This window comes from Acipenser ruthenus, chromosome 12, assembly GCF_902713425.1.
Source record: "Acipenser ruthenus chromosome 12, fAciRut3.2 maternal haplotype, whole genome shotgun sequence".
NCBI lineage: Eukaryota > Metazoa > Chordata > Actinopteri > Acipenseriformes > Acipenseridae > Acipenser > Acipenser ruthenus.
The window spans coordinates 30484428-30509981 of NC_081200.1; the positions used below are offsets into that span (position 1 = coordinate 30484428).

Consider the following 25554-nt stretch of genomic DNA (forward strand, 5'->3'; position numbering starts at 1 on the left):
GGTCCTCCATCCTGACAGGAAGTGGGGAACCAGCCATGTTGGTGAGGGAAGCTTTTATTGACTTCCCTGGGTACTGACTTCCTGTAGCAGGGCAGTACCTGTAGAAGATATTGAAAGGGGGGATAGCTGATTTTAATTAAGTTTCCCTCTGCTTGTTTTAAAGCATAGTATTAATGCATGTGTTAGATTAATGTTTAGTATATATACATATTCATTGATTTGTTTCTTTTTGAATACTTTATTTATTATTGATAACTGTTTGCTGTTTTGTTCTTATATAACCACCTGCATAATGGTTTATTCTGGGGGAGGGGTAGGCCTGGAAAGGTATAAAGGCTGTCAGTTGGTTCTGTCAGGATCTTCCTTTTGTGTAGATCAGAGGGCAGTTTTGCAGCTCTATGGTTGGACTCAGTTATTGAACTCAGTACCTGTGATTAGGTGACTAAATAGTTATTTTTGGTTTCCACTTTTTCTTTCTTCAAGTTGTTTGATATTTGATTCAATTAGCTTTTTGTTTATTATTGTTCTTAAATAAAAATAATTGGTTTTACACCAAACTTCTCTGTGCTCTGCGTGCTTCCCTGCGAATCAACACCAGCCGCTGGCTGCACTCTCCAACATAGCTATTAATTTCATTTTCCTTGTTGGCATGAATACTTTTGAATTGGCATTTTTGCTCAAATAAATAATTGTAGACATCTGTTTCTTGTAACTTTCTTTCCTCATCCACAAAAGCTTAAAGATGTTATTCTTCTTTAACCATTCTGAAGTAGATTTTGCTTTGGATCATTGTTGTGTTGGAATGTCCAGTTGTGCTTTAAACCAAGTTTTGTAGTGGAGGGTTTGAGATGATTGGCCAACATCTTTTGGTGTGCTATGGAATCCATGTATTGGAACTCAATTTCCTGTGCCATTTTTGGAGTTTTGCAAAAAAAATTCCTAATATAATTGTAGACATCTATTTCTTGTAACATTTTTTCCTCATCCACAAAAGCAAAACTTTTGCTACAAAAGATTTTTCCTATAATTATTTGTTTTCGAGAAATTTCTAGAAATCATACATTTCCGCTGGGGTATGTAAACTTTTGACTACAACTGTATGTTTTGTATCTCTAACTGCTGTGACTGATGATGCTGCATGTTGAAGTGTCTGCACAACAATAAATGACGCAACTACTTGATAGCACTCCAGAATGATCTAGTCTGATGATTCAACACAACCACCCCTTTGATATTAAAACGACTTCCGGTCAGGGTGTAATCTGGTGATCTGTTAACTCTGAATTGTACCTTAATAAGCACACACACTTTTTAAAGTATGTTTAGCTGGGAGTTTGTATACAATGTGGCCGAAAACTACTGCATCTGGAAAGAAGATTTTTATCTACTGCATATTTTGTTAAGCGTTTGACGATAAAAGCAAATTAATGCTGCTTTGCATGTCAGTGTAATCTAGTCAATAACATAGTTTACCGTGACTTGCAAATTGAAAGGCAAATTTCACAATGAATACCGATAGTCTCTGTAAGTCACCTTGGATAAAGGTGTCTGCAAAATGAACAAATAATAACCTGTCGAGACAGGTCAGCCAATGGTCAAACAGGTAAGTACAGGAAAACACCGGAAACCAAGAGGTAGATTTGAGCATATTTGCATACTTTTATTTACAAACAAGCAAAGGGTTTACAAAATACAAACTTAACACAAAAGTCACTTAACTACAGCACACAGTACCTTTTCACGCAGGCACCTAGAAATGCCTCTCGTGTGTCAGCACTTCTTCTGGCACTCCTGACTTTTTCCTGCAGGGATAATGAATTTCCCTGCCAAATCACCACCTAACAAAACATTACCACTAATAACAGGATACTGTACCTTATCCTGGCACATCTCTTTCCATTCTACAGAATACCTTAGAAGCCTTCAACTTATATAGACCAATAGTTTTGCAGTATTCTTTCTTCATTAGCAGTTCCTGGGTAAAGAGCTGTCCGGTGTTTCAGTGCTCTTCAAAGGGTTAATAATCCACGACCATGTGTCTACTCATATGCAGGAGAATATAAATGGTATTTCACTCTTTTTACAACTCCATAACTCCACACCAAATGCTGACTCAGTAATAGATACATAGCAGTGGTGAAAGTTTATATTTATTCAGACTCAAGTGCATGTTAAGTAGCTATTTTAAAACAGCCTCTGGTATGAAGGCATGAAGTAACCGGTCATTTCGATTGGAAGTCTCCCTTCCTGTTAATGCTTTTTAAGGTGTGTATAAGCTTAGTGTTTATTAAAGTTAAATACATTTTGTTTTTAGAAATGCAAACATCAAAGGCTTAGATTTAAAAGCTTTGTTGTTTATTTCTGTTTTTTAATCACTCATCGAAATCACTTTGTAATGGACTCCAGTATTTTATAAACATTTCAAACACCCATCAGCCAAACATGGGAATTCATATTTTATAACAAACAGGTTGCAAAACTACATCATTAGGATGTTTGAGCTTTTATTGTTGTGTTAATGTTGTAATCTGCATTTTAATCAGCTTCATAAAGCAGGAACGTGCCAGTGCCCCAGCTATTTTATCACTTAGCATTTATTAAATATTTATTTAAAAAAACAACTTATTTTTAAATATGTTACAAGTAATTACTGTGGATTTAATAAGCAAGGGTCCATGCATGGTGTCCTAAGAGTGTGAATTTCAGAATTTTCACAAATAATTGTATTTAAAACTTGAACATATACTGGAATTTATATCCATCCATTACAAAGTCATAGCATAATTTAAAAGTTTTATTGACCACATTATAAATCACATACATTTTACACATACAATAATTACAATTTTAAGTTTTAATCATGCTCAGTTTTATTATAGTAGGATGCAAAAAATATTTCCCCACATAAACAAAATCATTATAAGAAGGCTTTACACTTACATCAACACCAATATCAAATGACAGCAGCTGAGAAGAGTTAATAGATTCTGTGTCTCTGGGATCTGGCTCAGAAGGTGTTGAATACAGACACTCGCACGCAGGCTGCTCTACCTTATGACATGACCAGAAGCAAACAAATTAGCACTTTACTGACACATGAACAATTCTTGGCTGCATGTGTCCATTTTATTTCGCTTTTGGGTGAGTTATCTGCCTTGCACTGGGTGTGTATAAATATCCAAAAATATCTTCAACATTGTGTGCGGAGCTATTTTTCAGTGCTATGCTATGATGTAAAGTAATTGAGCGTAGTGTATGTCTTCTTAACTCACCCACAATGCATCCTATATGGTAATTTGTATAGTGTGAGCCTACCTAAATTATATAATACAATAGTAGTAAGTAAATGTTGCTCTTTAAAATATTATGAAAGGCTGTTTTTTAAAATATGGATTGAGCGTTATCTACTCTGTTACTTTAACTGAGTTGCTGAGAAAACTTGTGATGAGTCATCATGCAAAGACTAAATGACCTATAACAGTCTCATATTTAATTAAAACTTTGTTGATGATTTTCTGTTGATATAACTGTTTTTCCATGCTGTTCACTGTGGACCAGGCCAGTCTTATAAAATAAATCTGTCTGCCACTAGTAAAATGTGCAACAAGCTAGTTTAGTTTGTAAGCTGTGTATCCCGTATCATGATACTAGATTTTATCAGGCTGTCCTCCTTTTACCAGGAGAATCACATGTTTTAATAAATGTAGTGTGAAGATAATCATGTCATAAAACACTTGTAGTCAGCATTAAACTTAAAATATGGCTATTCATGAATATAACACCCAACATGGTGGGCAAGAAAACCTTATAAAATGCATTTTCTTTATATTTTCCATCCAAGATCATGGCATTGTCTGTGCATGCCACTCACTGTATATTTAAAGAAGAGTTTTTTTTTTCTGAAAATACGCAGCCACTGCTTGGTACAAATCAGCAAATGTGATTGGCACATTTTCAACCTGACCTTAATGTCACATACCAGTAAGAGTAAGTAATGGTTTTTTTTTACGTCAGATCATCTTGCTGTATCTGCAAATTTTGCCGCAGATATACTGCAGCATATTCCCTATTTCAGTACATTTATTTGCTCTTTAAGCATACACAGCAGTGGATTCACAGTTTATGCTAGCAAAGCTGATTTCCTTATTCTCAGGTATTGATTAACTAATTCTCTTTTCTAACCAAGCAGTGTTGTCCTTCCCTTTATACAGGTGCCCTGACAACCAGAGGGACTTCAATCTGTAGGCTGATCAAGCAAATCAAACTAAATGCTTCACTGTTCGAAGTGAATCTCTCTCCCAGAATAAATACTGTTGTCCAAGTTTTATTTTAAATCTGCATTTGAATTACTAGTTTTCTGCAGAGTCTGTAGATATGGAACAGTAATCTAAATAACAACTTACTTCGTAAAGCCCTTGTGACATGTGTTTTGTATGAAGTACTGCAGGAGTGCGTTCACGTTTCCTACATCTTAGAACAAACTATTATACAACAATCATGTGTTATGACATTACTGGTATAAATATTTTTTATTTAAACAGTTGGGAATTGTAGTGCTCATTTTAAACTTCAAAGTAAGTGAACTGTTTAACCATTTCAGTATTTTTTGTATTAGTTTTTTTAATGACACCTCAAAGCCATGTTGCAGATCCATCCCAAAATCATTCCAAATGTTCAGGCTCCAAATGGCTGGTTTCACAGACGCAGATTAGCGATATTCTTGGACTACTCAATGTTAATTTAGGCAAGGTAGTCTTGTTATGCTACAGCTGCATATTTTCCCTACAAAGTAATTTAACCAGTCTTACCAAGTGCTAATAAAGGTCTGTGAATCCATTAAAAAAACAAAACAACAACACTTGTGTAAATTGTGAATACGCCCCATTTACTTTCCAATTACAAATGTGAATTGAGCTGATCATCGGTATGCAAGAATAATTATCCTTAGTATTTCATCATATCTGCAGATTAATAACCATCCCATTCCAATTTCAGGGGAAGTCTTTTCAAGCTGCTGATGCTCACCTCTGTAACAGAGATGGTGAAGCTGATTTCAGCGAACTATATTTAGAAAATATGAATTATTCAGTTTAGCCAAAGTGGCATTTTATTTTATAACCAACCAAACGAAAAAGACATCAGCTTGCTGTAAATGAAATGGACCTTTTACTCCAGGACACATTTTCATGTATTATGCCTTCCAATTTAGTTTTGACTTTGTTTTATGTATATTTGTATGTGCCACAATAAGATTTCCAGGTTACCAAATATTAGTAGGGATTGTAGAGCACTTAGCTGGCGTCTTGGCAGAGGCCACCTGGTGCTGCTGTGTGGATTGTTTTAATAAAACCTGCCTTGAATTTTAATGGGAAGAATAAGGAAGATTATGCAACTGTATGGGCTCTTTTCACAAAGCTTTAACTTTAAAGATATTATTTAAAGATATTTTTCAAAATTGTTTTGTATTAAATCAAACAAAGATTGTTCTAGACTACTGTTACAGAGGCCAACAACAGCCTTGATCCATTCATGATTCGTTTCTATATACATATTCTCTAGATACCAAACGATAGTTTTTTTTACGTCACAATGGACCTGAGCTTGTGCACTAATTGCTTATAATTTCTGATTTAATTTGAATTTCTTGGACAAGTTAAACTGGACAGCCTTGTTTAAGTAATTCCAAATTAGAAAATAAAGTAAATCAATTATATTTACACTGAGTGCAAAAATCATTGGTGATATTGACAGAGCAGAATTTTAATCATCCACCATACTGGTGTATAAAGATATTATAAAGATAGTCTTGTTATGCTGCAGATGCATATTTTTCTCTCCAAAGTCATTTGGTCAGTCTTACCTGATGGATTAAAAGTCTATTCATTTCCATAATCAGTTTTCATTGCTTGCTTCAATTGGTCCTGCTATTCGACACATGAACATGATTTAGTAAGTACTGTACTTGCAGAAAGGTTAGCTGAATGTCACTGTACCGTACAGCACTCTAGTTTATATATATTGTTTCTCTATCACGGTGCCCTTATTGTTGTCTTATTGTGGTTGTCATCTTTTAGGTTTTATGTGGCTATTGCACGTTAATGGAATAAGAACACAGTGTGCATTTATTGAACAGTTCTATTTGAGAATGAACTAATCATTTTTTTGTGCAGTAAACGGATTTGCGTAACAAACTGTTTTCCAGTTGAGGAAACATGCAAGTCCTGATTTAATAAACCATTTATAGTGTCCTTTCTTCTACCTGGTTAATCAGATTTGTGCTTTATCACATTACATCAGTGTCTTTCCAGAGGGGCCACGGACTCCACCGCATTTCCTATCGCAGTATAAAGTAGAGTTTAAAAGATTTCACTGAATTGAACATTGTTGTAAGGTTCATAGCCCTTGCAATTATTCTGCTGTTCAATGCTCATTTTTCTATATTCACAACCACATAAACTACAAGTCAGGGATTAATGTATTTCAAATATTTCACAAAGTAATAAAACAAGTTGCTATTTCTAGCTGTGACTGATCATTCATAAAGGAAGAAAATTGAGATTAGGAAAAACACTCCAATTAACTATGTAGCCTGGTTGTTGTATATATGTACAATTCATGCCCCTGGCTAACGTTAATTTCCTAATGGTTGTAATAAATGGATGTGAAACCTTTGAGGTATGTTTTGAAACTCACCCTTGCCTTGTCACAGAGCTTGTTTGTTTGATCTAGTAAGAGCTGATTTGGTGCGGTGAGGCAGATAACCCAAGGAGGAGCAAAGGTCAGTGCAGTGCTCCCTGCGGGCCCCTAACCAAGACTGAAACCTCAGCACACAGGATTTTGAAACAGTACACTCCAAACAGCGTTTCCGTCTCCAGGTAACATGCAGTTACAATTGTCAAAGAATAATACTTTACTTGACAAATAATATAAATAGTGTTTTCCAGAGCACTTTGGTTTGCATTTACAAGCACCACTCACAGCTTTTCACAAGCTAGAAACATAAATATATCAGTCCCACATGTCCTGGGTAAAATAAATAATAAACAGAGGTTTAAACTTAAAACATCTTCAACATGCTGGAGGCCCACTTTTTGTTTGGGGATTTTCCCACGACCACTACCAGCAAACATGTTATTTAAAGTACTTAAAACTGTACAAGACACAATAAATATACAAATTAAACAGATTATCAAAGCTATTTACCAAAACATGTTACAATATATTAACATAAGACATTCTAAACATCTTATGTTAAAGTCTGCAGTAAAACTTTGTTAGATAAACATTACAGCTATTATGTCATTAGACTGATAAAAATTGTTTATCTGCTTGACTTTATTTCTTATATCTTATCTTCAGTCTGTGAATGGTCAAATGGTTTGCATTGCTTCTAGCTTCTGGCATCTTTCTTTTGGTGTCTGATGTTCCATATATTTTGATTCGTCCAATATTAACTACTGGTTCTAAATCTAACCAATATTTTTGTAGAGCAGCACAGAAATAGCCGATACGAACAATTAGATTCTCAGGTGTATTAAGATTTTCTAGCATGACTTTAAATAACGTATGTTTAATACAATCTTATCTGATTTAATGAAATGCATTAAAGCCTCATGCTGAATAACTGGGCCTGAATGAGTCTACTGGGGTATTCTCAAATCACTGCAAATTACCTGCTCAATAGAACAATGCATAGAAATACCATGCTATTGATTTCTTTGTCTTGATGAAAGATTTATCAATAGCCTACAGCTGGAGAAGAAAAAAAGTATTTTTCTATTTTTTGGGTTTAAATATTTTTTCTTGTTTCTCTCACCTGACATACACTAATAAATAAACACTGAGGTCACAGTCATGAATGCCAAATGCAGCCTGATGCAAGTTTAATTTTTTCACCTGCACCTGCTTTGAATAGCAGTGTTACACCAGGCTGCTAAAAACTGCCTCCAGTTTGAGCAAGGCTGTCTACCTCTCCTTTACAGGCACAAGATGAGTCACATTTCAAATCACATTTCATTCTCCACATGCTTTTGTGCTTAAATTATCAATGCTGGTATTACACAGTTGTTTAGCCTTAAAATGTTTCTTAGGTTTTGGCTCAATACCTGTGTGTTCATGACTGAGAACTCAACTGTCACTGAAGCAGATCCATATAATAATACATTTATTTATAATACAACTGCTAAGGCACTCTACTTGGGTTGCTTGCCGTTTCCTTAATAGCTGTCACTTTTTATGTGTATAGTGCATCCCTTCAGTTTATGGTTTAGTTTGAGAAATCCTGCATTTAAAGTCACACAGTATATCAAAGTAAAATCAACACCTGGATACAGTGAGATGATCTTAACGCAGTGAGTATGTGATGGGTTGTTTTGTTCTCTAGTTTTCTGAACAGGTTGGCTTGTGTACATGTACTGAAAATTATGGCACAAACGTTCTTTCATTTAAAACATATTGTGTACTGTGAACAAAGTCATAGCAGACCAGCATGTTCATGATAATCAATACTGCTGTAGACACTGTACACAACAATTTTGTTTATGTTGTGTCAAATAAACAGATTTGTGTTAATTTCTGTAGAGGTATATGCCCATATAGAGATGTTTACTAATAAAAGGACTATGAAGTCATAAACTAGTATTTGCCCTGAATTCAGACACAGACGTTTCTATTGTACTTTAATCTGTTTCAAAAGGCAAAGCTGTGAATATGTCTTATGTCTTGCTGTTATCTATAATCCTGTCATTTACAATCTGGTTCTCTAGCATTGAGGAAGCAGTTGGTGATTATATCGTGTTTCTACAGTATCTGAGTTGCATGTGTTCCATTATAGCTGCGTTATTAATTCCACTCCCATGATAAATAGCCCCTCCCCTCTTGATCTAGTTTAGACCCAAGCTAGATATAATTATGAATTCTGTTTTTCATTCCACAGCACTCCATCATGAAATAGATTAACCTGGCTTTTAGGACTAGCATCATTGCCCTTTGCATGTTAAATTAATATTGAGCTCACTGTCAAGATTGTAATCCTCCATGATATTATTTTTTTGTGGTATTATCTGAAATGCATTATACCAGCTCCATATATAATAATAAATAAACCAATTCATCTTCGATGAAATCAGCAGACACCACAGAGAATGCAGCCACTCTGAACAGTTAATATAACTCAACCTTCAACAACAGAAGCTGAGAGATCCACAGAAACTGCATTGCACCATGAAGCACCTCCCCACTGAACACATTTGAGGTTTCACGCTGCAGTACGAAGGACATGAAAATGCTTCTATGCTTCACTAAGTAAAATGCAGCTCAAGCTACGAAACACATTACTCAGTACCCTTCATGTTCAAACATTGTGGAGAAACTAAAGAACCTCTGAGGGAGGTTACTAAAATTCCAAGACGGAATTAACGAGTGATGCCTCAAGCTACATTGATAGAGGACCGTCCAGTCTTTTTATTTAATTTTTTTTTTAAATTTGGAATTGCCAAATATTATATTACCCCCGATTTTCTACCAATTTGGAATGCCCAGTTATTCACCACTGCAACCCCTGCACTAACTCGGGAGTGACGAATACGAGCACTCATATCCTCCGAAACGTGTGCTGTCAGCCATCTGCTTTTTTTCACACTGCAAGCCCGATGTGAAGCCATTACAGAACCACAGCGTTGGAGCACACAGTTCTGAATTGCACACAGGCAGGCCTGCAGGCGCCCGGCCAGCCACAGGGGTCGCTGGTGTATGGCGAGCCACAGGGGTGAGCCAACTATTCCCCAGCCGACTTAAACCCTCCCCACCCGGGCAGCGCTTGGCCAACTGTGCACTGCCCCCTGGGAACTCCCAGCCACGGTCAACAGTGGCATAGCCTGGATTCGAGCTGGTAATCTCCAAGCTATAGGGGGCATCCTGCACTCTGGGCGGAGTGCCTTCACTGGATGCGCCACTCGGGAACCCCTAAGATCGTCCAATCTTGAACTCAACCCCAACCAGAACGGAAAAGAAATACATCATAAGTATATACACCACTGCCACCTGATGGATATTAAATTCACGTCAGCTCAAATTGTGATGGATTGCGATGTTTGACCTAAATTAACAATGCATAAGTGGATCATTTTTATTGCAATGTAGATGGGTGTTCCAATCCCTGGACATCTCTAAAATAAAGTCTATTAGAACAGTCACATATTGAATTTGCAAAAAAACTGTGAGGGTCCCTGTGAGGGTCCCTTTGGGTCAGTGTTACAGTGCATGTAATTGGCTGTGTAGGCAGACTGATAAATCAACATTTATTAAGCGGCGAGAAAAGTGATGGCATCCAACACAAATGTGCTGTATTGCAATTCACTCCTGCAACATCATTCTGAAACAGAGGAGCCCTGTTTGAAATAATACTTGTTCATTGATAGCTTTAGTTGTCGCATCTTTGGAGATGTTTTCTCCCATGTTCTGGTAATTTGCTAGTTAGGGGAAAACATATTGTTTTCCCTTGAGAGCTGCTCTAAATAGATTTGGAAAATTACAGCTTTTCATCTGTGATAGAATTAAGGGAGTTGGCATTGAACAGCTCCACAGAAATACCAACAAGGGACCAACAGAATTATTTTGGTTGAAACATATGAAACCAATTCAGCTACATGTGTTTGTTTTCTGCTGCTAACAGAATACCAGGGCTGTGTTTTTAATCAGCTTAGTCCAGCATCCTAGATTCCAAGTGGCCCTGGATGAGGGTCCCTGTTTCACAGCTACATTGTAATGATATTATAATTGCAGTAATTCAGTAAGCAGACATGGATAAGCAGTTATGAAGAATCCCTGCAGGAGAGATCCACACAATGGTTAATAGTTGCAAATAATTAGCAGATACATTATATAAAACAGCAGCTATTAAATGAACGGCTCAACACTGCACGCTTAACGATCCTGCTAAGGTAAGATTTTTTCTATTCATATCTTATATGATGCAATACGAAATTCTATGGCAAGATAAATAAAATATTGAATCGAATGACCTAGCCGCACGGACGCTAAAGCTCTCTTGGTAGTTTTCCATTCCTTTATTTAAAACATATACAATTACATAGCCACCACTTGCAGAATACTGACTTCCTGAATACTTAAATCAAACTCATATTTTTTCAAACATCCTTTAAGCCTTATGCTTGTATGTTTCCTGGCCATATTCAAACTTCCTCCATCAAACGAGTTTCTACACTAAGGAACATAATGGTTCCCTGCAGTTTCGTTTTGGCTCAGGTTCAGCATTAAAAGTAGTTTATTTTACTTCTTTGTTTTTCGGATAGCCATTGAAAATAGTTTTCTGGCAAAATAAGCAAGGAGGCCGTAATACTGTATCATATTGGAAAAAGTGATGTGTTTTATACACATGAATGGAAAAATAAGTAGAAATCCATGCTTCCTTTTCGCCAGGTTGAGATCACAGACTTTTAAATCAGTCGGGTTGGGATATTTGGTCAGTATGGATTATCCAATTGTGGAAATTCAGCCTTCCCAGAAGAGAACACGAAGTGTAAGGTCTCTCACAGTGAGGAACAAATGACCCAGATTAGTCTGCACCCAGCTACCTCCAGACCCTCATCTCTCCCTACACCCCCACTCGACCTCTCCGCTCCGCCTGCACTAGAAGACTAGCTCTACCACCGCTACGCTCCCCTGCCTCCAAAGCCCGCTCCTTCTCCACCCTTGCTCCGCAGTGGTGGAATGACCTTCCTACAGATGTCAGGACTGCCCAGTCCCTGACCACATTCCGGCGCCTCCTTAAGACCCACCTCTTCAAAGAGCACCTGTAGAACTCCTCTGTTTGTATCCTGGGACACTATCACCCTTCATGTAAATGTGCTTTATTTTGCTCTTATCAGCCCCCTATTTTACTGCATTTAATCCTGTACTTCAGAATACTGTAATCTGCCAAGTTTTTAACCTGTAGTACTTTGTATTTAATCACATCCTGATGTAACTATCACTATTTAATCATATCCTGATGTAACTATCACTATTACCTGCTGTATTATTGAATTGTGGTTTGTCAAACTTGTACTTTGCTTGAACAAAAGTTATTGTATTTCTTGCTCTTATTGTATTACTTGTATTGTAACGCTTGAAATGTTTTTGCTTACGATTGTAAGTCGCCCTGGATAAGGGCGTCTGCTAAGAAATAAATAATAATAATAATAATAATTAGCACAGATGTGCAACAGTATTTGGTTTAAATTCACCTTTTGAAAAGCAGCCAGCGTCAGTACAGGTTGTACAAAACCCATGGTTCCGCACACAGTGCAGGTTCATTGGCTTGTATTTCATTCTGTCAGAGCCGACGCATATTGTTTAAAAATATAAAAAGGTATTCATAGGGAACAGCTATCAACTGTGGGAAATGGTCTGTGAGCACATCCAGAAACACAGCATTGTCTGAGATATTGAATATATATATATATATATATGTTTCTTTTAAATCACTGTGAATGTAGAAGCCGTTAGGCGACTTTCACACGGTTTGATTGGCTCTTGTAATGCTGAAATTTGCATGTTTACCGATTACCCATTGTTTTATATATATATATATATATATATATATATATATATATATATATATATATATATATATATATGTATTTGTGTGTGTGTGTGTGTTAACTTTTCAGGAGTCAGTCCAATGTTTGCAGAATGTGCTTGCATCCTGATATTAAGCTACCTTTACTGTCTGGTTTCTACAATTTTGAGGACTTTCTACAAGCTGGATACTGTACATTAGTTATTTTAGGTATCCTTCAAAGAAAAATGAAAATAAGAATGATCTTATCCTTATTATTTTAAAAAAGCTGATATTCTGTGCCAGTGTTGCAGGTCCAAGGTACATGGAGTAATTTGTTTTTTTACATACTTAAATATATTCTATGTTCAAAGGGAGTGTTTGGAGGTTGGCAGGAAAAAAAACTGCAAAAAGCAATTGCATTTGCAGCTTAACACAAGGAAAGTAATAAAACTGTCTCTCTTTCATCCACCTACATTCTGATGATGTTTTTCAGTTCTGGTATAATTTTGATTTAGAAGCAACAGTAGACAAGGTTTCTCACACTCCTGGTATATTGAAAACCGTTTATTCAATCAGAATTTATTGCCTGCTGTTGACTGTTCTTTTATAACTGTTAAATACTGAGCGTATACTACATTTCTAGGGAAGATTGAAATACATAACTGGTGTGATGTTACAGGGCAGAATAAATTAACATGCCTAAGCTTTCTATTAATATTTAACATCGACTAAAAGAGAAAGGTATGACCCAGATATGGTTTTGTATTGTAGACTTCATAATTCTAGTAGTGTTTTTTTATGTAAAATTACATCATGCTTTTATTATTATTATTTGTTTATTTAGCAGATGCCTTTATCCAAGGCGACTTACAGAGACTAGGGTGTGTGAACTATGCATCAGCTGCAGAGTCACTTACAACTATGTCTCACCCGAAAGACGGAGCATAAGGAGGTTAAGTGACTTGCTCAGGGTCACACAATGAGTCATTGGCTGAGGTGGGATTTGAACCTGAGACCTCCTAGTTACAAGCCCTTTTCTTTAACCACTGGACCACACAGCCGCACTGTGATGAGTCAAAGGGGTTTCGGTCTGTAATTCAGCCTCCCGACAGTAGAAGGTATCAAACCGACTCGGGACTTCCCTTACCAAGATCTCGTGACCATGACGAAAGTCATCTTTATGAGGGGCGGCACCTTGGTGAGGGGCGGAAGTACGAGTATGTAAATTCCAGCCACTGGAGTCACGTGAGGTTCAAGGACACCTGTCAGTTGGAATTGGTGTTCCACTGACTACCGGGGCGGGGCTTTGCATACTAAAGGGAACGTGCTACTGTGTCCGGGGTTGGTCCCACGAAGTGTAGGCGGAGGAAAGGCTGGAGGGAGAGAATCAGTGCCGGGTTCTTGTTGTTTTTATTTTTCACGGTCGGAAGCTTTACTCACGTTGTTCTCTTGGTTTTGATTCTTTTTCTTTTGTTTTATTCAGCACATCACGAAGAGGACTAGGAAGCTTCCGATCCTTTTGTTTTGTTTCTCCAGCACGCCCTCCCTCACATCCTTCTTTTGTTTGTTTTTTTTTCCGTGTAAATATTAATAAAGAAAAACTTTTTACACGTAAAGTACTGTCTGGAAATTCCATTATTACTCACACGCCTCACACGTGGTGTCATTGTGGGAGATGGATCCAGCTACAGTCTTGGCAATGTTTAGGGAGCAGGAGGAGAAACGAGAGGAGAGGGAGATACGGCGCCAGGAACAGCTCGCCCAGTTCTTTGGACAGCTGGTGGAGAAAATGTCGACACCAGCATCGGAAACAGCGGTTGCCCGGATGTTTGCAACACAACCGAAGTTACAAAAGATGACTCCAGAAGATGATCCCGAGGCTTTTCTGGTCACCTTTGAGAGAGTGGCAGAAGCAGCAGGGTGGCCCAAGGAACACTGGGCCATGAAACTGGCACCTTGCTTGACAGGGGAAGCTCAAGCAGCGTATAGGGCATTAATGGCCACAGAGGCAGCGGATTATGCCAAAGTAAAAGAAGCTATTCTCTCACGCCTCGGGATCACAGAAGAAACATACCGGCGCCGCTTCCGGGAATACCAGCTGTCCGAGGGGGTGCGGCCCCGGGTTGCGGGACAGTATCTCCTGGATCAATGCACCCGGTGGCTGCAACCAGAAGAACACACCCCCCAAGAACTGGTGCAGAAGATCGCGATAGAACAGTTCGCGTCTATTCTACCGCCAGGAAACCGGGAGTGGGTTAAACGGAATCAACCTACCACTCTCGAGAAAGCCATCATCCTGGCGGAGGCATATGAAGACGCAAACGAAGGCGCCGTCCCTGACCCCACTCCTGCCCCTAAGCCAACCCGGACCAACCAATCAATGAAGCCCAGAGGGGGTAACCAGACCTTTAGACCATGGAGGCCGAGGTTAGCCCCATCTTGGGCGAGAGGAAAACCCCCTAACCTGTCGGTCACTGACTCACAGGACAAACAAACTCCGTTGGTGCCTTCTACCCCAGTGTGTTACAGGTGTAATGAGCCCGGACATATTGCCAGGGATTGTCCGATGATGGAGGTGGACCTGGCAAAAAGATCCTGGTCAGCGGTAACAGGTAGGAACATTGGGGAATGTCGGGAGGGCCCTTATCAATTAAGAGTACAGGTCGGGGATAAGAGTTCTTACGCATTTGCGGACTCTGGGTGTGCACAGACATTGATTCGACAAGCTCTCTTGGAGGGGGTAACCTGGGAGCCACAGGGTAAAGTGGCTATCTCCTGTATCCATGGAGAAACTCGGGTTTATCCCACCACTAAAGTTAAACTTACTGTTGATGGTTATTCAGCTTACGTTAAAGTGGCTGTAGCACAATGTTTGCCATACCCTGTTCTCCTGGGAAGAGACTGGCCGTTTTTTTATCGTATTTTAGGTCGGGAAATGGTCTTAGTTTCTACCAGGGGACAATCTAAGCAACGGGAGAAAACAATTGGCGAGATTTTCCCGTTGCAAACCGACCTGTTTAACCCTAAAATCCGCCCCAGAAAAACAAAAAGAGAGCGCCGGGTGGAAAAATATGAGGGAACTCTGAGACGACAAGGGGAGGTGTCTGACTCAAAAGTAAACCAATCTCTGAAACGGCAGGGTAAGGGAGTAGGTGTTCAGTGTGACCGGGGCTGCGAGGTTACTGATGTGGAAGGTCAAATAATACAAGATACTCCTCTCAGTGTACCTAGCCATTGGGACCGAGATATTGACCTGGGATATGAACAACAAAATGATCCCACGTTACAATACGCTTGGAAACGGGTTAGATATGTTGAGGGGAAGGATATGCAGGAAGGACAACCAGTGGTATTTCCGCATTTTTCTGTATCTGGGCACTTATTATATAGAATAACCCGGGCTCCCGGGACGGGACAGCTCGTAAAACAGTTATTGGTTCCTGGGCCTTTTCAGTCGGAAGTCATGAGATTAGCGCATGACATTCCATTTTCAGGTCATTTAGGAACTGAAAAGACCCAGGAACGAATTCTGGCCCGGTTTTTTTGGCCAGGGGTTTACGGTCTTGTGCGGAAGTATGTATCTGAGTGTCCAGAATGTCAATTAGCTGCCCCGAAGTTAGTTCGCCCCGCACCTCTGGTCCCACTGCCCATTATTGGAGTACCGTTTGAGAGGATTGGTGTAGATTTAGTAGGCCCTCTGGAGGGTGCAGACTCAGGGTATCGGTATATTTTGGTAGTAGTGGACTACGCAACACGATATCCAGAAGCTGTTCCCTTACGCTCTATGAATGCAGAAGTAGTAGCAAATGAATTGGTAAAAATATTCTCTAGGGTGGGAATCCCGAAAGAAATTCTCACTGATCAGGGCACTAATTTTATGTCTGGCTGTATTCAGCAATTATACAAATTATTAAAAATTCGTTCAATTAGAACCTCAGTTTTTCATCCTCAAACGGATGGGCTTGTTGAACGATTTAATCAGACTTTAAAAAGTATGTTGCGCCGCTTTGTAGATCAAGAAAAACGCAATTGGGCCAAGCTGCTTCCCTACTTACTTTTTGCAGTTCGTGAGGTACCACAATCTTCAACGGGATTTTCCCCGTTTGAGCTCTTGTACGGTCGGCAGCCGCGGGGTATCTTGGATCTCATAAAAGAAGGTTGGGAAGAACAGTCAAAAGAGTCTAAAAATGTAGTAAAATATGTGTTACAGTTACGCGATCGCTTAGAATTAGTCGGTCGATTGGCGCATGATAATCTCAAAGCGGCACAGCAGAAGCAGCAGCAATGCTACAATAAAAATGCAAGAATCAGGAACTTTCGGCCTGGGGACAAAGTGGTGTTGTTGCTTCCCTCATCGGAATCTAAGTTGTTTGCTAAATGGCAGGGTCCATTTGAGGTTATTCGAGCGATTGGAAAAGTAAATTATGAGATCCGACAGCCTGGGCGTCGGAAAGAAAATCAAATTTATCACGTTAATCTCCTCAAACCGTGGAAAGAACGGGAGGTCCATTTTATATTTCCTGCACAGGAGGGAGAGGACTTTGGACCCTCAATTGAGCCAGTGTCAGCAATTGAGGTCCCGATGGGGGAACAATTAACTCTTGATCAGCGCAGAGAGGTAAGCGATCTAATTAATATGTTTGCTGATGTGTTTTCTAACGTGCCTGGAAGAACGCATTTGATCGAACATGCTATTATCACTCCGCCAGGTCTAAGAGTCAGACAGAGACCGTATCGCATTCCAGAGAGTCGGAGAGATTCTGTTCGGAGGGAGGTGGAGTGTATGTTGAAACTTGGGGTAATTGAACCTTCCCGAAGCGAGTGGTGTAGCCCAATTGTACCAATAGACAAGCCAGATGGGTCACTACGGTTATGTATAGACTTTAGGAGGGTGAATGCTATCTCTAAGTTTGATGCATATCCCATGCCTCGAGTAGATGAACTCTTAGACAAGCTGGGGCGGGCCCGGTTTATTTCAACCTTGGACCTGACGAAAGGATACTGGCAGATTCCATTAACTAAAGCCTCTCGTGAGAAAACGGCATTTTCAACCCCAGAGGGTCTTTTTCAATTTCGCACTATGCCGTTCGGACTTCATGGAGCTCCTGCTACCTTCCAGAGACTGATGGACAGGGTATTACAACCTCATCGAGAGTACGCTGCTGCGTATATCGACGATGTAGTTATTTATAGTTCTTCCTGGAAAGAACATTTGAATAGATTAGAAGCCGTCTTACAGTCTCTGAGGAAAGCGGGTCTCACAGCGAACATGGCAAAGTGCGCTATTGGAAAAGAAGAAACTAAATATTTAGGTTTCATAATGGGTAAGGGTAGAGTGAAACCGCTGGTTTCAAAAGTCCAGGCTCTGTTGGATTCACCGGTACCTACCACGAAAACCCAGGTGAGATCATTGTTAGGGTTGGCCGGTTATTACCGCCGCTTTATTCCACACTTTTCCACTATAGCCGCCCCTCTCACTGATCTCACTAAAAAGAACGCTCCAAATAAAATTAAATGGAGTGCAGAGTGTCAGACGGCCTTTGAATCTATTAAAACTAATTTGAGTCAGGCCCCAGCATTAGTAAGCCCGGATTTCAGCCGAGAGTTCATCCTTCAGACAGATGCATCGCAGACTGGTCTGGGGGCGGTTCTGTCCCAGGAGAGAGATGGTATAGAACACCCGATATTATATATCAGTCGGAAGTTACTGTCCAGGGAACAGAGGTATTCAGTAGTAGAGAAGGAATGCCTGGCAGTAAAGTGGGCTATGGAGTCCTTAAAATACTATCTTCTGGGACGACCCTTTGTACTCATCACAGATCACGCCCCTTTAAAGTGGTTAGACACAATGAAGGATTCAAACGCTAGGATTACGCGGTGGTACCTGGCGCTCCAACCCTTCGCCTTTCAAATAAGGCATCGTGCGGGTAAGTTACACCAAAACGCTGATTTTTTTTCCCGGGAGGGGGGGAAAAAGGAGGGGTTAGAGGTTTCCGAGTGTTCCTTCGGCTCCACTCTGAGGGGTGGGATATGTGATGAGTCAAAGGGGTTTCGGTCTGTAATTCAGCCTCCCGACAGTAGAAGGTATCAAACCGACTCGGGACTTCCCTTACCAAGATCTCGTGACCATGACGAAAGTCATCTTTATGAGGGGCGGCACCTTGGTGAGGGGCGGAAGTACGAGTATGTAAATTCCAGCCACTGGAGTCACGTGAGGTTCAAGGACACCTGTCAGTTGGAATTGGTGTTCCACTGACTACCGGGGCGGGGCTTTGCATACTAAAGGGAACGTGCTACTGTGTCCGGGGTTGGTCCCACGAAGTGTAGGCGGAGGAAAGGCTGGAGGGAGAGAATCAGTGCCGGGTTCTTGTTGTTTTTATTTTTCACGGTCGGAAGCTTTACTCACGTTGTTCTCTTGGTTTTGATTCTTTTTCTTTTGTTTTATTCAGCACATCACGAAGAGGACTAGGAAGCTTCCGATCCTTTTGTTTTGTTTCTCCAGCACGCCCTCCCTCACATCCTTCTTTTGTTTGTTTTTTTTTTCGTGTAAATATTAATAAAGAAAAACTTTTTACACGTAAAGTACTGTCTGGAAATTCCATTATTACTCACACGCCTCACACTCACTTATCTAGTTAGTGTAATAGACAGCTAGCCTATTTGTGTGCCAGCCAACCGAAGAGCTTCTCTACCAAAGAGCCGGGAGTCTAGTTGTGGAGAGACCTGCGAGGAGAGGCTGTTGGAGAAAATCCGAACCTAGCAGCGCTCTGGAAGACGCTAACTACTGGACACCAACTACTGGTGGGGGGGACAGCCTCCCCCCACCGCTCCTGCTCCCACTACTACTGTAACTATCTGTCTCACCTGTCCTGCTATGACTGTCTCTCACATCCCTGTTATTCTGTTCTTTCACTCATGTCCTCTGTCCTCTCTCTGCCGCTGCTCCACTAACCCCTCTAACCTCATCCCTCTGCCTCTCCCCCCTCCCACTTTCTACCGTCCCGCACTCTCTCTGGTGCCCTCTGGAACTGTCACTCTTCTGCTAACAAAGCTGATTTCATCTCTGCCTTTGCCTCCCACCTCTCTTGATTTCCTTGCTCTCACTGAAACCTGACTCTCTCCTGATAACACTGTAACTCCTGCTGTCCTGTCCTCTCTTTATGTCCTCCGCATCTCACTGGACAGGGAGGTGGAACTGGTCTTCTCCTCTCTCCCGCCTTACTCTTTTCTGTCCCCTCTGACCTCTCCTCACTCTCTGTTAACACCTTTGAATTTCACGCTGTCCAACTAACCTCTCTCTGTCAACTCCTGCTAATTGTACTGTACCGTCCCCATGGACCTGTCACTCACTTTCTCGATGAACTCAACTATTGCCACTTTCAAAAAGTTTTTTTTTCATGAATAAATTATCTTATTGTTTTTGTAGTTTCAGTTCTACACAACAAGTATAGTTATTACATTACACAGTAGCGATTCAATAATGTCAATACTGCTGCAAATCTAGTCCCTTTTCTGCCTGAGAAACTACATCTTCTCTCTTTGATTTCTACTTTCCATCTCAATCTCTATGCTATCCTCCAGTGTCCAATCTGTAAACCAGGCCCTTCCTGTATAAAAACATTACATATCTCAATATTTCTATTTCTTAAACGGTTACTTCATAGAATCTATTTTTTTCAAAATATGTTATTTCTTATCATTTAATATAGCATGGTATTTGTTCTGTATATGTTTTTTATTGCAGTTTCTGTTTGGCTCATTAGTGTGCCGTGATTAATAGATACAGAATTTTCTCAGTCACTTTCTGCTATTAAACTATTACTCTTAAAGGTGATGAAATGTGTTAAATATCCTATCTTTTGAATGTGTGCAATAAATGATACCTACTAATCAGCTTTTCTGAGTTTTGTTTTGAAGCTGCCCTGATTGCAGAAACATGAATTTCCTTCTGAAGCAGTTATTAAGCATGGTAAATAGTAATCCACATAGGCAAACCCTTTAAGTTTCTCCGAATAGTTGTATTTCCAAATTCCACCTTTAACAAGCTGTAAGCTGACAGGCATATCACTCATGATGGAAAGGAACCTGTTAAATGTGTTAATTGTATGACAACATTATTATTATTATATATTTCTTAGCAGACACCCTTATCCAGGGCGACTTACAAGATATCACGTTATTTTTACATACAATTACCCATTTATACAGTTGGGTTTTTACTGGAGCAGTAAATCTAGGTAAAGTACCATGCTCAAGGGTACAGCAGCAGTGTCCCCCACCTGGGATTGAACCCACAACCCTCCAGTTAAGAGTCCAGAGCCCTAACCACTACTCCACACTGAATTCTTGCGTATTCCATTTTTTTGGAATATAGGCCGAGACATGAATGAAGCTGTAATAAGATTCAATTGTACTCCTTTTGTTGCCGCTTCTTTACTTACAAAACTAATCTTCCTTAATGAACCAAACTACTGGATAGAGTCCCGCAAGTTTATTATAAATAATTATAAATAAAAAGGTTGAACACAAAACAAACACGTAAACAAAAACAAAATGGCACATTGGCCAAAATAAATAAGCAAACAAATCAGACACGAAACAAAACAAGTATAGTGCTAGTGTAAACCAGCACCGGAATTGCTTGCTAGACTCTCTTCTGTCTTCTCTCTTCTCTCTATCGTTCTGCTTCTAACCCAGAGTGAGTGATTCGTGCTTCTATATAGACAGTTGTGCCAGGATTCAACTGCTAATTAATGATATTGCTTGATCAATTGTCAAATATATTGCCATTAAGATGTCACCTTGAGAAAGATACAGGAAGGCACTATACCCTTAAGTTATGAATCTGTTTTTTTTTTTTTATCTATTTCTCATTACTAAGATAGTAAAAACTTGAGAGGATTGCATAATAAAGAAAAGTGCTGCACAACAATAAAAAAACAGTGATAAAACTAAAGATAATAATACTACTTGTAGGTATGGTGCCACAAAGACAGACAGCTTCATTTTATAGGTCATAGTCAATCCAATTAACCTTCACAGCTCAAATTCTAGTTACTACTTATCAGGACTGAAGCAAAGGTCTAGATTCAGAATTACTGGGCCCCAAACAGCCATCAGTGAGTATACCTAACTAAATAGAGAAATACAGAAAACAATTCTAACAAAAAAGTAAATAATATAAAATACAAAACCAGTTTTATTCACAGCAACATGCAGATACTGTCCTATATATCAAAACAACACAAGATTGTTAGCAAACATGGCTAAAGAACTCTTCCCTCACCTCACAGTTCAACATGGACTTTATTTTTACCTACAATACAGACCCTGCGATACAGATCTTTTGGAAGTAAGTTTAGTCGTGGATAAGCTGTATTTCAACTCTTTTCAAGGATTACCAAAGTTAACTGTGCAGCTCTTTATTATCTGCATTATTTATGTGCATGGGTGGATTAGTCTGAATCAACATTTAGCTCCTTTATGGAAAGTTGTGTCATAAAGTATGCATAACTGAAAAGTGGCAATCCCCCTCTCCACACAGCACAGACATACAGTAAGTCACATATACTTCACTGCTGCAGAAACATGTGCAGCTGTAGTAGCAGATACTGTGACATAGTTGCTATCAACAGCAGTCCTAGCAAGTAAATAATTAGCTTTGTTCCCTGACTGTAATCTTTGTCCTTGGTCTTAATAAATTAATGTTTTTGGTTTTTTTTACTAGTTACTGGTTCTGCTTGCTTCCAGCTGTGATTTCTGGCAGCCACCTAATCTCTCTCACTTACTGGAAAATAAACAGGAGTAGAGCGGAACAGCGTGACTTGGTCACTCTGCATTCCAGCGAGTTAGGCTGTTAAAAAGGATTTAAATTCAGGTCCTGCACTGCCAAGTTGGAATAGTTTTATAGTAGACTGTTTACAACCGTTAACACTGGGGCCATTCAACCTGAATATACCTAACCCTATCCCTTACCCCAGCCCTTACCCCAGCCCTTACCCCAGCCCTTACCCCAGTCCCAACCCTAACCCCAAACCTAATCCTAACACTAACCTTAACATTTACCCCAGTCCTAACCTTAACCCCAACCCTAATTTGTCTCCCTGGAAAATTAAAACATAAAAGTAAAATAAGTTAGCCAAACACCGTCATTGTGAGCCAGAAAAGACTGAGAATATATCTCTCTGCTCTGTCTGGAGTTGGTGCACTGCTACTGGCAATCACACACTGGTTTATTAACATAAGCAGGTGCACAGATTAATCAGAATCTTTTTTTAGAGAAGGGGTTTTATTAGCACACACGTCTTTGTTTTTTTTTCAGAATACTCAGCTCCTTATCAGCTGTTGAGACATTTTCTTAAAGGAAAGTAGTCATAGACTGAATTTAAATATATATGTTGTCTATATATGATGTTTGCCATGTTATAGTCTTTAGATAAAGGTGAGTTTCTAATTCTGTTATGAGTTTGCTTATAACAGAAAGCTACATATACAATTTCTGTTAAACAAATGGTTCCATATATGACTACTTTCCGATCTAATTTGAATTAAAGCTTCCATCTGAATGTATTGTGTCCTGGGTTCTGGATGTGAATAACATTCCCACAGAACAAGTATTTCCTGTTTAGCATTCAATCCACAGATACTGCCAACTTCAGACACAATACTTTTCATAAGAAGTGGCTGTTCCATTCTCTGCTGGCCTTGGAGGACATATTAGTCCTGTTCTCTCTTGATATACCAACATTAATTTACTGCACAAATCACTTCCATAATATTGCAACCTTAGTGGCCAGACAATTTACAACACAGTTCCTTATTTGTATTTATTAACCTTCTACTTATTCATGAAATATACTTATTTTACAAGAGAGTCCCGGCCAAGACAACTGCTTAATTGACCCTAACAGACACATACATTCTACAAACACATACAAATATAGTATGACAAATGTTTTGTGTTTAAAAAGTAAAAAATTCCAGCTGGTGTTCGGTTTCATTGTACGCTATTGCATCAATGACAGCATGACAGCAACAAGACCTCTGCACAAGGTTTAATTTCAAAGCACAAAAATACAATTCATATATACTGTATATATATATATATATATATATATATATATATATATATATATATATATATATATATATATATATATATTTTTTTTTTCTATAGCACTCAATATACATAATAAAATGTCTCAAGGCGCTTTACAAAATCTACTTAAAAAAAGAAAATATCTAATTATAAGCCTGATCGAACAAAAAAGTATAGTATAAAGTATAGCTATAGTAGTTTTTGGAAGCCCGGCAAAAAGAACATTGCAGTAATCCAACCTTAATGTAACAAAAGCATGGATTACGGATTCTGCTGCAGCTGTGTCCATGTATGGACGAACACCAGCAATATTCCTTAGATGAAAGAATTAATTTTTGCAGACAGATCAAATATGTAACAACCAGATTCCTCATCGAGCGACTTAAATCAAGACAACTGCCCAAAGTCACACTATTGTGACAGCAGGATTTAAAATTATTATTTTTTTTTTTTAGATCTGACACACATAGCCTCCGTTTTATTAACATTTAATTGTAAAAAGTTATGATTCATCCAGTTTTGGATATCAGACACTCTGAAAGCACTGAGACAGCTCCAGATAATTGCGATTTTGACAGAGATGTATAGTTGGATATTGTCAGCATAGATATGAAAACCATCACCCCTATTCTGCATCATTTCCCACAGTGGTACCATATAGAGCAGAACAAGAATAGGGTCCAAGATAGATCCCTGGGGAACTTATCAATATGGGATGAACAACCCCCAACAGAAACATAATGGCCACGGCCTGTGAGATAGGACCAGAACCAGTTTAAAACAGCACCAGTTACAAATTCATCTGATTTACTGTATCAAAAGCTGCGGACAAATCCAACAAAATCCATAAGGAACAGGAACCTGCATCACAGTTCAATAAAAGATCATTTAAGACACGAACAAGAGCTATCTCAGTGCTATGAAATGGTCCGAAACCTGACTGGAACTTCTCATAAATAGTATTTGCAGCTAGATGTGCCTGCAGCTGGGAGGCAACCACCCGCTCCAAGACCTTTGACAAAAATAGCAAATTTGATATAGGGTGGAAATTAGAGATTAGGTTTTTTCAAGAATGGAGTAATAATAGCTCTTTTAAAAGAATCAAGAACACTTCCAGATGTAAGGGATAGGTTTATACTGTACAATAAAACAGGAGCAATAACACTAGATTGAGTCTTCAAAAGAACTGAGGGGAAAGGATCAAGAGAACCTGTGCTTGGCTTCACAGAGGCAAGCACATCAACCAACAGAGTAGATGAGATAGGTGCAAATTCAGAAAAACTAGAAACTGATTTTCTCATAACTAATAATTGAGGGCTTGGAACACTCGTAGAGGCAGATATTGCAGCATCACGTAAAACAGATATCTTGTTAACGAAGAAATCCATTATCGCCTGACAAAAAAGTAACAGAGGAAACCGGCAAGGTAGAATTTGCAGCAGGAAACAACAGTTTTTCTATTGCGGAATATAGAACGCTGGAATTTCCATAATTATCCTCAATAATTTTAGAAAAATACTTGATTTTTTCAGCCTTCAGAGCCTTTCTATATTTCTTAAGATACTCATGCCAGATCTGCCTATGGATTTCAAGACGTTACTGTTTCCAGGCTTTCTCCAACTTGTGAACTTTGGATTTCATAATATGTAACTGATCAGAGAACCAAGGAGAGTTATGAGAAACAGTTACAATTCGAGTTTTTATAGGAGCTAATTCATCAAGTATCTCTAAAAGTAAAAGATCATAGAGCTTTGCACACCAATCTATATCAGAACTTCCAAAAAAATTCCTTGTTTTGAAAGAAAAGTGAGTTGCAAATATTATACATTTTTATACCATACAATTAACACTACACAACATGTATTGGAGGCTAGTATGTGTATTAAGAATGAAT

The 25554-nt window shown here is 39.1% G+C and overlaps 1 protein-coding gene across 1 annotated transcript; it reads left to right on the forward strand.

Moving 5' to 3' along the window:
* Positions 1-14440: 14440 nt before the first annotated feature.
* Positions 14441-19156, forward strand: LOC131740093 (zinc finger and SCAN domain-containing protein 29-like). The gene is made up of 2 exons (XM_059034832.1): positions 14441-15174; positions 19012-19156. The coding sequence occupies exons 1-2, from the start codon at positions 14505-14507 to the stop codon at positions 19029-19031; spliced, it is 690 nt and encodes a 229-aa protein (XP_058890815.1). The 5' UTR covers positions 14441-14504; the 3' UTR covers positions 19032-19156.
* Positions 19157-25554: the final 6398 nt, after the last annotated feature.